This window comes from Portunus trituberculatus, chromosome 7 (assembly GCF_017591435.1).
Source record: "Portunus trituberculatus isolate SZX2019 chromosome 7, ASM1759143v1, whole genome shotgun sequence".
Lineage (NCBI taxonomy): Eukaryota > Metazoa > Arthropoda > Malacostraca > Decapoda > Portunidae > Portunus > Portunus trituberculatus.
In genome coordinates this window covers 6939411-6951543 of record NC_059261.1, presented here as the reverse complement: position 1 = coordinate 6951543, position 12133 = coordinate 6939411, and the positions used below count along the sequence as shown (strand labels likewise).

At 43.7% G+C, this 12133-nt stretch overlaps 2 protein-coding genes across 2 annotated transcripts; one reads left to right on the top strand and one right to left on the bottom strand.

Annotated features, from left to right (window-relative positions):
• The first annotated feature begins 2703 nt into the window (after positions 1 to 2703).
• Positions 2704 to 5004, top strand: LOC123520461. The gene is made up of 2 exons (XM_045282715.1): positions 2704 to 3106; positions 4582 to 5004. Exons 1-2 carry the CDS (start codon positions 2992 to 2994, stop codon positions 4800 to 4802), a joined length of 336 nt encoding a protein of 111 aa, XP_045138650.1. The 5' UTR covers positions 2704 to 2991; the 3' UTR covers positions 4803 to 5004.
• Positions 5005 to 7134: 2130 nt separating this feature from the next.
• Positions 7135 to 11377, bottom strand: LOC123520282. The gene is made up of 5 exons (XM_045282436.1): positions 11272 to 11377; positions 10348 to 10512; positions 9575 to 9640; positions 8715 to 9272; positions 7135 to 7948 (listed from the first exon to the last, which is right to left on the bottom strand). Exons 1-5 carry the CDS (start codon positions 11375 to 11377, stop codon positions 7668 to 7670), a joined length of 1176 nt encoding a protein of 391 aa, XP_045138371.1. The 3' UTR covers positions 7135 to 7667.
• Between the last annotated feature and the right edge of the window lie 756 nt (positions 11378 to 12133).

The window sequence follows — 12133 nt, the reverse complement described above, 5'->3', positions numbered from 1 at the left end:
GACATGTCTCAAGGAACCCCTGCGCAAAATTATATACCATATATTTATCATTTTATGTAACGTCAAATCAGCAGAGTGGAGGAGCTGCGAAGGGGGAGCCGGGAATTGAGGTGGGCGCGCGGGACGGTTTCTCAGGGACAGTGCCAGGGGATAGTTATTCAGCGCTGCCGTGAGTCTCAATTGTCAAGTTCACCAACACTCGCTTGTTCCCTTGGTATCGCCGCGGCCATGGCGTTGCCTCACACACACACACACACACACACACACCGACTCGCCTCCATCACCTCCACACTCCTGCTTCAAAACACACCCTTACCCCATCCTACCAATTAATTCAGCACCATCATGCCTATCATTAGTCTCAGTGTCCCAGTCAGTGTTCAGAGCCCTTCCTGGTGATCCTGTCCAGCCCCCTTCCTGGTGATCCTGTCCAGCCCCAGCCCTCCGCTGCACCAGCCCAGGGTGTCTCCAGTCTGCCAGACCTATAAGTCCGTGCCAGTATTTCTGCTGCTTAATACTCTCCACAAGAAGGAATTTGTGTCTTGGTGATGGTAACAAAACACCACAATGACCTGGTGCACCGTCCCACCACTCAGACCTGCCCCACAGCCCCCAACAGGCCACCCCTACACCTACCCATCCTTCAGTCCCAGCACAGCCTGCCTCACCTACCCAGCCCTCTACACAGCACCTCATCCCCACACCAGACCAGCCAGCTTCACCATTCCAGACAGGGGGAACACTCCCTACAGTCCAGTGGTTCCCAACCAGGGGTCCATGGACCCCAAGGGGTCCATGGAAGAATTTCAAGGGGTCCATAGAGATTCTACTTATTTTTAAATTTATTATACTGGAATTAGGAGACATGCGGCTCAGAATAAAATTTATACTACTGTTCACAATCCTTAAAACTGAATGCTTAAATGTTAGAATTGCTCTACATTAGCTAACAGTATCAGCGGTGTCAAACTCACGGTCCATGTGACAAATTTGGCCCTTGGGATGGTCATGAGTGGCTCGCGAGATGACAGGAAGATTTATTGCCTCCTTAAATGACGAGTGTCATGAATATACGTGATATATGAATGAGAGAGAAAATGAATAAATAACCTTTATTTTATTATGGCAATATTAAGTGCAATAATTAATTCATATTGCAATTTATTGTAATACAGCTATTGCAGCTATTATAAAGGGAAGATGCTTATATAAATGAAAATCACTAATCAGTTTAACGGACCGCAGCACAGAAACTAAGTGATGTATCTCTTTCGAATAATACTATCCAGCGAAGAATCAGGGACATGTCAGGTGATGTGAAAGATCAGATTATTGAAGAGATAAAAGCATCCCCCATTTTTGCTATACAGGTCGATGAATCCACTGATGTAGCAATGGCGTGCCAGCTGTTGGTATACTGCCGATACCTGTTCAAAGGCATAATAAAGGAGGAATTTCTTTGCTGTCAAAATCTTGAAACATCAAGTACGGCCACTGATGTGATGAATGCTGTGTCATCGTTTTTTGACAAGCATGGTTTGAGTTGGAATAATCTTGTTGGAATCACAACTGATGGAGCTCCAGCCATGCTTGGGTCGAGGTCGGGTTTCAAGCAAAAGTAAAATCCAAAGCACCAAATGCAGTTGGTGTGCACTGCTTCATTCATCGGGAGGCTCTGGCTTCTAAATCGCTTCCTTCTGGGCTTCTCACAATTTTCACTGGTATTGTCAAGGTCGTGAACTATGTGAAAAACTCTGCCCTCAACACGAGACTGTTCCAGCAACTGTGTCATGACATGGAATCCGAGCATAGTTCCTTGCTCTTTTATACATCCGTCAGGTGGTTGTCTGCAGGGAGATTTTTGTCCCGCTTCTTCTCTCTTCGCCAGGAAGTTGAAATGTTTCTTGATGTACAGAAAAAATGTGACCTGTTGGAGATATTGAAATCAGAACACTTTGAGCTCCGCCTTGCTTATCTTGTGGACATATTTGAAATCTTCAACCAGCTGAACTTGAGAATCCAAACTTGCTCAGCCACTGTGACTCAATACATGCATTTTTGGCCAAATTGGAGCTGTATAAGAAGAGAGTGAGTGTAGGAAAATTTATGATGTTTCCATCATTGAATGAAGTTCTTGCTGATGGTCAGCTTTCAAGTACCTTGTCCAAGGAAATCATGGACCACTTGTCTCAGCTAGATGATGAATTTCGCCGTTACTTTCCTGACTTGAGCCCTCAGCATGCAGGATTAGCAAAAAATCCTTTCTTATGTCAGGTTGATGATGTGTTAGAAGACGCACAAGAAGAGTTCATTGAGCTTCTCCATGATTCAACAGCCAAGAATGTGTTCCAGTCAAACTCCTTGTCTAGCTTCTGGTGTTCAATGATGGAATCATATCCAAAAATAAGTGATCTGGCAGTTCGAGTTCTTTTGCCTTTTGCTTCAACCTACCTGTGCGAAAGTGGGTTTTCTTCATTACTTGCAATAAAAACAAAATCAAGGAACAAGCTGTCTGTGGAAGATGACTTGAGGTGTGCACTGGCTGCCACTGAGCCAAGGATTCATGAGCTGGTTGCTCAAAACAACCACAAAAGTCCCATTGAGAAATATAAAGTGACATACTTTTTCGCAACCAATGAAAAGTTTCATTCACTGCTGTTTTGTGATTTTTGTTGTATTCATACAGTTTTGTGATTCTTTTATTCATACATGTGCTTGCAAGCTCAAAAAAGGGCAAATATTATAAAGATAGTTTTTGCACACAATACCTACAACTATAACAACATTAACATAACATTTTTCCTATGTGTTTTACTTAAATCAAAAAGTGCTGAACGGAATGTTTTCTGATTTCATATAAATAGGCCTACATCTTAATCAGCATAACAATGGAAGGCATTTTACATTAATATATTCATTTCTTGCAGAAAAATCTTTTATTAATTTTCTTGGCTTAACCTATTTCGTTGTAGGGGGTCCACAGGTGAAACAATGACTGGAAAAGGGGGAACGGGACAAATAAGGTTGGGAACCGCTGCCCTACACCATCCCTGGACATTCTCACAAACATATGTACAAGATGACATTTCTACACTGTCTGAGGAAGGTAAAGCTATTGTCACTAGAGTTGTTGAGGCACTCCTGACCTAGAAAATAAAACAAATGATCTTGAAAACCAGTTAGATGAAGTGAATCAGTACGAAAGACATGATACAAGTAATGTGAGTGGCCCTTCCCTACCTAATGAATCCCCCTAATGAAAACCCTTCAGATGTGGCTGTCAATACAATCAAACAGGCTCTCAGGATGTCCATTAGTCACTCAGACAAACACATCCCACACACTGACCAATAAGTTTTTTTCTCTCTTTCTCTTCTTCTTTTTTTTTTTTTTTACCATATTCTAATAAAGCCATAATAGTAAAGCCACATAGCCCTCAGAAGAAGGATGAGTTTGTAAGTGCCTGCATCACCCTTAAACCTACCCTATATATCAATGAAAATCTAACACCAGAACGCCTCACCCTATTTAGAAGCATCGGGAGCATCAGAAAGGCACACTTGCATTTATCTCAACACACCATTATTTGAGTGTTGAGTGGTAGGAAAACACAAGTTGAGACAAGGTATTTTATTCTCTTTCTCTAACGTACCTTGTCTCAACATGTGTTTTCCTACCACTCAATACTACATTTGTCTTCATCCCAACACACCATTATTTGTATGTCTACTAAGATGGAGCTTTGACCAATACCATGAAGTTTTAACATCACTCACCATTAAGACATTGCTCTACATATACAGGTTTGTTTGCCTGTGTAGATGACTGAATTGTAATACTGCACTATATGTGTTGTATTTTCTCATGTTAGACTGACTGGTGTTTTGTTGTATCTGTTTTTGTATGTTTGTATGTTTGAGGGGGTTCCAGTCACACAGTTTTACTAGATAGGGTGGAATCAAAAGCTTTTCGTCTCATCAACTCCCTTCCTCTGACTGTCTGTCTTCAGCCTCTTTCTCACCGGCAAAATGTTGCATCTCTTTCTATCTTTTATCGCTATTTTCGTGCTAACTGCTCTACTGATCTTGCTAACTGCATGCCTCCCCTCCTCCCCCCACCCTCGCTGCACAAGGCTTTCTTCTTCCTCATGTCTATTCTGTCCAACCCTCTAAAGCAAGAGTTAACCAGTACTCTCAATCATTCATACCTTTCTCTGGTAAACTCTGGAACTCCCTGCCTGCTTCTGTATTTCCATCTTCCTATGACTTGATGTCTTTTAAGAGGGAGGGTTCAAGGCATTTGTCTGTCTTTTGGCTAATTCTGTACCAATCTTTTAGTGAACTTGCAATTCAAGTGGGCCTTTTTGTTTTATAACTTTGTTGCCCTTGGCTAGTTTCCCTCTTGCATAAAAAAAAAAAAAAATCATGTGGCTTTGCTTGGCTGGGTTTTTTTTTATACATTTTGATGTACGACAAATGTGAATGGAAGTGAGCAGTTTTCACAATTTAAGATTGGTGAGATGACATGAAGGTAAAGGATTGCTAAACATGAACTCTTGTTGACTCCTTTCTTTTTTTGCAGGCTTTTGGAGGTCCAGCCGCACACTGCACACTGCTTTCCTAAACGTGTGTGCAGAGTGCAAGACAGAGAGTGGCAAGGATGGAGGATGCTTCAACATTGACAGCATTATTGGTTCAGGGTTTCTGTGTTTGTGGAAAATAGTGGACTTAACTAACACTGTGCATCAAATCACTTCATTACATGTCGGCATATATTTAGCTACAAGGAGTAACGGTTCATGAGATTTGTGATGTATAAAACGTGGCTTAGAGGAGATCTTGCATTATGAAGATTTGTTTAAAGGTGTTTGTTTGTTAGCATGATGTGTTGTGTCAGTCTGAACAGTCCAGATGGCATGGGTAAGTGAGGAAAAGTTTAGGGAAAATAGGAAAGAATATGAAGTAGATGGATACATTATGTATTTACACCAGAGAATTGGTAGGATAGGAGGAGTAGTTATTTATGTAAAAAAATCCTTCATTTCCAGTCAGGTTAATGGTATTAAGGTAGATGTATGGGGATCACAGATTGTAGAGGAATTCACTGCAGGACTTAGCCCTGTTAATGGGCCAAATATTTAGAATTAGTATATAATGTATTGTGTACTTGTAAGTGTATCTTTAAGTACTGATGACGAGGTGGCTGTGCGACTGACACAGGATAACCTAGATGGCCCTGGTGGCCCTTTGTTATCCTATTATTTATGTTAGGTTAGGTTATGAACATGAACCATTGGCCATTGCTCTTCCTGCACATGGAATTTCAGTTAACACTGCAAGGTGTGCATGTTTGTGTGTGTGTGTGTTTGTTTGTTTGTTTGTGTTCAGCTTTGTAGGCAAGTGTGCCAGTCATTGCTTGATGTCAGTGTCTTTCATTTAGGTACAAAATGTTGTATAATTAGGTTTATAAACATTTTTGAGTGAGAATGTTTAGATTAATTAAATATTAAGTTTCTCCGTTTTGTAGAGCTTTGGTGTTTCTGTTCTGCGTAAGGTTTCATGGGCTGTATTGTATAAACCGTCACAGCCAATGACGTGATTGTAGCGAGACAAAGTGGTGCATTTTAGACAAGTCCCTCTGTGACAGGCTCTCACCTTGTGACTCATCATCAGGAGGTATTTCTTTGTATACATATATAAAGTTGACAAGTAATGACACCAAAGACCAAAAGTGGAGTGAGGGTCAGGCATTGAGTGAGGCCTGAGGCTGACTGTGTAGAATGTGGCCCCAGAATGATGGTCTGTGTTTTGTGTATTTATGGTGACAATACAGTGTTGCAAGGAACAACTTGCTGTTTGAGAGCAATGCCATTGTGAAATGCTTAAAAGATATTTTACAGAGTTGATAGTTCCTCACTGACTTTTGCAATGAAAATGGTCTCAAAATACTTCTAGAACTTGTAGTTACTAGCAATGACAATGCTCTCAAAATGGTACTCTTGTGTTCATTTGTTTTGTTATATTAGACAAATGTGTGGATGGCAATGAACAGGTCTGCCTCACTCCACCTAACAGGTGGAGTGAGGCAGACCTGTTCACTGTTCATACAGGGACTGCTGCCATGTGTGTGCAGCCTCATGGCTTGCAACTTGCAAAATAATTTTGTACATTGAAACAATCTCAGAGTAATGTATTACTGGAAAAAAAAATTTAAGTTGAAAATGCATCAATTATTCCAAGTTAAGAATGTAAAAAGTTTAAAATTATACAAATTCTGATATTCCACTGCCAAGTTGAAAATGTAACTAAAAGCAGAGTTGAAAAAACTATAAATTATATCATTTGTAGAAATTTTTTTTAAGTTGAAAATTTTTGTAGAGTTTTGAGACGTGTAAACATGTTTTTGTTGATTAAATAAAAGTGAAGGAAGGGAGACTCTTCAATGTATTTTTAACCCAAATATCCATCTGCACTTTCTCCGGAGACTCTTCCGAGTATTTATGACTTAGCACAGTTTTGTGGCTGGTTTTGTGGGGATTTTTCACCATTTTTTTGCTTTTTTGGGGATTTTTCACCATTTTTTCGCTTGTTTTGGGTATTTTTCTGCATTTTTTAGCTTTTGGGCAGTTTTCCAGCCATTTTCTGCTAATTTTCAGCTTTTTGTGCCTTTTACTGCCATTTTATCCAAGAAGAGCCAATTGGCTGGTTATCTATCTATCTATCTATCAATCTGTCTTCAGGCTTTTTTTGTATTCAAATTATTTACAGCTTCAGTGGACTGACTATTCAGTTTTCTCAATGAAAGGACTATTCAGTTTTCTATTTGTTAAGATGTAACTGCATATATATATAATGTACTACAATATGTCAACCAATATTGTCAGGTTTAGGTTTCATATTAGGTTAGGTTTACCTCGAGATTAGACCGAGGCGTTTTGTGAGATAGGAACAGGTCAGGTCAGGTGTTTCCAAAGGCTCCCTAAAGAAAGGAATCATGGAATGCATCAAATTTTCTCGTCTATTTATTATCGAGTAGTAACACTCAGTTATGTGGGTACATCACAGAACACAGGAATAACATTACACATTCACGCGGGTACATTCACATTAGATGGAAGGAAAGACACCACAAGAATGACTGGCAACATGTATTGTTTAGGTTAAATGAAGCAAGGCAGTCTGTCCTCTCTCCCTGGATGGCTCCGTGTGTTGGTCAGACACCTGGCGCGTTCCAGTGCAAGAAGAGCCAGATTCCTCCTGCAGGCTGGGGGCTGTCCTCCCTCCCTGGATGGGTCCGCCTGTTGTCAGTCACCTGGCGCGTTCCAGTGCAAGAAGAGCCAGATTCCTCCTGCAGGCTGGGGGCTGTCCTCCCTCCCTGGATGGCTCCGTGTGTTGTCAGTCACCTGGCGTCTTCCAGTGCAAGAAGAGCCAGATTCCTCCTGCAGGCTGGGGGCTGTCCTCCCTCCCTGGATGGCTCCATGTGTTGTCAGTCACCTGGCGTCTTCCAGTGCAAGAAGAGCCAGATTCCTCCTGCAGGCTGGGGGCTGTCCTCCCTCCCTGGATGGCTCCATGTGTTGTCAGTCACCTGGCGTCTTCCAGTGCAAGAAGAGCCAGATTCCTCCTGCAGGCTGGGGGCTGTCCTCCCTCCCTGGATGGCTCCGTGTGTTGTCAGTCACCTGGCGTCTTCCAGTGCAAGAAGAGCCAGATTCCTCCTGCAGGCTGGGGGCTGTCCTCCCTCCCTGGATGGCTCCGTGTGTTGTCAGTCACCTGGCGTCTTCCAGTGCAAGAAGAGCCAGATTCCTCCTGCAGGCTGGGGGCTGTCCTCCCTCCCTGGATGGCTCCGCCAGTTGTCACACACCGGCGTGTTCCAGTACAAGAAGCAGTTTCCTGTTGCAGGCTGGGGTTGTTAGCGCACGCTGGTTTGGTTCTTCCTTCAGTAGTGGCTGGACCTGAAAGAAAATTCATTTTACCTTCACATTTTAATAATGAACCACCTTCGTCCTCAAATGTAGGCTAGGTGTGGTGTGGTGTGGTGTCCGAGTAAGTGTTTTGGTGTGGTGTGGTGTGGTGTCCGAGTAAGTGTTTTGGTGGGGTGTGGTGTGGTGTGTGCATTACATTTTGCTCACAACTACGGAACACTAAATTTGTAATGTTATCTCCAAACCTCGCACACAAAAAAAGACATTCCAGCCATACCAGTCGTTCTATTCTGATTACGAACCTTACGAGTTCTGCTTCCGAGCACTGGCCGAGAACCGGTTCCCGCGCGCTCGCCTCGATTCCCGGCTCCCCTTCAGCAGCTCCTCCACCCGGCCAGCTGATTTGACGTCACAAAATGAGAAATATAAAAATGAAAAATGATATAAAATTGTTTTTGCGCAGGGGGTTCCTTGAGACAGGTCATGTATCTTAAGGGTCACGCAAGGGTAAAAAGGTTAAGAAACGCTGCCTTATTCGTTACCATATCTGTCACTCACACGCTCTCTCTCTCTCTATCACTAATAGCGTGGATTCATATACGTGACGTCAAATCAGCTGGGTGGAGGAGCTGCGAAGTGGGAGCCGGGAATCGAGGCGAGCGGGCGGGACTTTCTCGGGGACAGTGCCCTGCTTCTGTCAGCCTCGTTACGTTATAATATTATTACCTTACCACCACACCGAACAATTTCTGATAACCTACGCCCACAATGGAGTGGTGGGCCGCCCGGGCCCTACCTGTGCTGGACCGCACGCCTCCGCGGTCTGCGTCCTCTTCTGAAGAGAGACCTGCAAGCGATGGACCGCTACCACATGGACACCGATGATGAGCACCAACAGAATGCTGGGGCTTCTCACACTTGGGCGGGTACAGGTCGGACTCGAGCGCCACTGTGGCTGACGAGTTCACTTGGGTAAACAGATGTGCCTCCAAGTAGGTAGAGCGTAGATGTAGGGACGCCGGTGACAGCCTGTGGGTAGAACGTAGATGTAGGGACGCCGGTGACAGCCTTGTGGGTAGAACGTAGATGTAGGGACGCCGGTGACAGCCTGTGGGTAGAACGTAGATGTAGGGACGCCGGTGACAGCCTGTGGGTAGAACGTAGATGTAGGGACGCCGGTGACAGCCTGTGGGTAGAACGTAGATGTAGGGACGCCGGTGACAGCCTGTGGGTAGAACGTAGATGTAGGGACGCCGGTGACAGCCTGTGGGTAGAACGTAGATGTAGGGACGCTGGTGAAGACTAGTGGCGCGGGACGTGCTCCACCGCCTGACTGACCCCAGAAGCCAGACTTCTTAGCCCATGCTTGGGGGGTGGGCGGCATAACCAGACGTTCTCCCTTGTTGTACACACTGCTGCTGCAACAATAAAGTCCCCAATCAATCAAACATCCTTCACCTGTGTCAGTAAGTCTTTATATGCCAACTCCAAGACCTTTTCTATGATACGAGGACAAATTGCACAGCATGATCTGACTAGAAACAAACTGCAACTACGTACATCACGTAAGGACTAACTAGTGTGTGGTGCTGCACCCAACATGTGCACCACAACCACAACACGCCAAACTTGTTACTCCATTGTTCCTACACTCACTGCACCAGACAGTCATGGGACACCAGATAGCGACAGTCATGGGTAACTGAACACCACAAAATTTTGCTATACACAACCATTTTGAAGTTCTTACACAAAGATTAATTCGCGTTCAGAAGAATTACTTTTGAAATAAAATGTGAGGTGCCGTGACGTCTCAGCACTAACACTTTGCTTGAAACTTAACATTTAATGGCACACTGGTTCACAGCACGTACGAAACTCTGGCCGAGATGTCACAGCACCCAACAACTCCCTCACACAACGTAATATCCCACTAACCTAACAACCCTACCTGTTCACCTCCCTGGTGCACCTACACCCAACATCCTGGATTGAGCCAAGGACTGAAAAACTGACCTCAACACTGAATGAAACCTTACATTACACCTATCTCGAGACACGTTTGGCACTACGGGTTATCCTCTCACACTTCCAGGTGAAAACCCATATTTGAGCCTATTTCACCCATTTCAGAGTTCCACAATCAGTTTTGCATTAACACTTAAGAATTAAATATTTCTACAGAAAGCTGGGTAATCGCAGACCGATGTTCAAGCTCACTCCAGTAGGAATGAAACTGCACGAAGCGCCGGTACACTAAAAGCCACGCGCTCGAAATAGATACCGAAGCCAAAGGTGTTCAAAACGCTTCAGGTACCATTATCTAGTGCTCGGATCGTTACTCAACACCACACAGTAAACAACGAGCTTGATACGCAACTAAATCTAAACACAACGACAAAGAAAAAAAGTTGAAACCCACGACAAACCCAACACGTAGCTCTCACCAATGTTCGTGACAGCTTCGCCTACGTCTGCGCCACCGCTCACTGAGAAGCGGAGATGCAGTAAGCTTAGGGAGATCATAACAGCCACTAGCAGCACCTCAGCCCTGCTATCAACGCACACCCAAGCCACGGAGTTGTGAGCATGTACTGCGCTCAATAAACATGTTAAGAGGCGCTTGTCATTAATAGAACACCAACGCGTTACTTCATTACAGATTGAGCGTTATCAAATAGCAAACTGATGTTGAGAACTACACTATAAACAAACACCTCCACGAAATGTCAAGCAACACTTCCTATCCTCTCAAACACAGCAAGGAACTTTCAATTAGTCCTGTTCATGAGTAAACTAAGTCCTTCATGCGCACGCGCACACACACACACACACACAGCGTCTAACATACCTTCCCGACCTACAGCAACACACGCACACACTAACACCACAGCAAAGTACAGTACACGTGTCTAACATACTTTCCGACCACACACACACACCAGCACAGTACAGTGTCTTACATACCTTTCTGACCTACAGCCACACACACACACTTAACAGCACAGCACAGTGTCTAACATACCTTCCCGACCTACAGCAACACACTTAACATATCACACACAGCACAGCACAGCACAGCACAGCACAGCGTCTTGCATACCTTCCCGACCTACAGCAACACTGCCACGCGAGGAATGCCACAAACCAACACACAACACCTTACCACGTCACACTCATCTCGCGGCCCAGCGGTGGACAGACACACCTCTCAGCACACACGTCTCATCTGCACAATGCCCACGAAAGAAATCGGTCCCTTCCGCCTCCTGCCTTCCGCTTCACCTCCTCCTCCCCCTACTCCCCCTCCTCCTCCCTCCCTTGTTTGCAGTAAAGACACCTGACTAACTAACCACTCTCGGTGACCACAGAAGCATTGTTACTAAGGCGGTGGTGGCCACGTGGCTCCCAAACCTCCTCACTCACGTCACACTCCTTTACATAGTTTTGTCTACCCATTTATCTATCTCTCTAACTATCTATCTGCCTATCTATCTAACCCACACACACACACATACACAGATGTAATATGTATATGTTTTATTATCATTAGTTATTATTTTTTTTATTATTATTATCCTTTCTATTATTATTATTATTATTATTATTATTATTGTTATTATTTCTATCATTATCATTATTATTATTATGATTATTATTGCTATTTCCATCGTTATCATTATCATTCTATCTATCTATCTATCTATGTATCTGTGCGGGGTTGCCCAATGCTGAGTCTGTGTATGAATTATTTAGGCGAATATTGTCCTTACTCCGTGCCATTCCACAAACTGTCAAAGTGACTCACAGGTTTTAAAAGTCGAAAGGGAAGCTTTGATTGCCCGTTGTCGACTTACCTCAGCAAAGTGACTGAACTGCGCCACCACTCAAAGAAAACACAAAACACACGTAAATATGTACCTTTGTTACAACACACACACACACACACACACACGTAAGGATGGTGGGATAACACTACAACACCATTGTTATTACTGCAACTACATTTGAACATCTGAACATTCATTAATGACGAACAATGACAACGTGGCAGTAGGTATACAGTATACAGTTTACAGTGTGTATAAACAATGACACTGGTGTAATAAAACCTTAGTTCGCCTTTCAAGGGAAGCTCTTCAGGCAAAACAATGAATATCAATGAGCTGGTATGGACTGTGGCAGGAAGCAACAGGGGTGTGTGTTTGATAGGTC

What these genes read in the sequence shown, in the direction of transcription:
- LOC123520282 (XM_045282436.1), bottom strand. Translation starts at nt 11,377, where the DNA reads ATGGGTAGACAAAACTATGTAAAGGAGTGTGACGTGAGTGAGGAGGTT. An exon ending in TTCTGTGGTCACCGAGAGTG is followed by an intron (nt 10,513 to 11,271) that starts GTTAGTTAGTCA and finishes TATTGAGCGCAG; the next exon opens with TACATGCTCACAACTCCGTG. An exon ending in TCCCATGACTGTCTGGTGCA is followed by an intron (nt 9,273 to 9,574) that starts GTGAGTGTAGGA and finishes GCATGGGCTAAG; the next exon opens with AAGTCTGGCTTCTGGGGTCA.
- LOC123520461 (XM_045282715.1), top strand. Translation starts at nt 2,992, where the DNA reads ATGACTGGAAAAGGGGGAACGGGACAAATAAGGTTGGGAACCGCTGCC. An exon ending in TTCTACACTGTCTGAGGAAG is followed by an intron (nt 3,107 to 4,581) that starts GTAAAGCTATTG and finishes CTTTTTTTGCAG; the next exon opens with GCTTTTGGAGGTCCAGCCGC.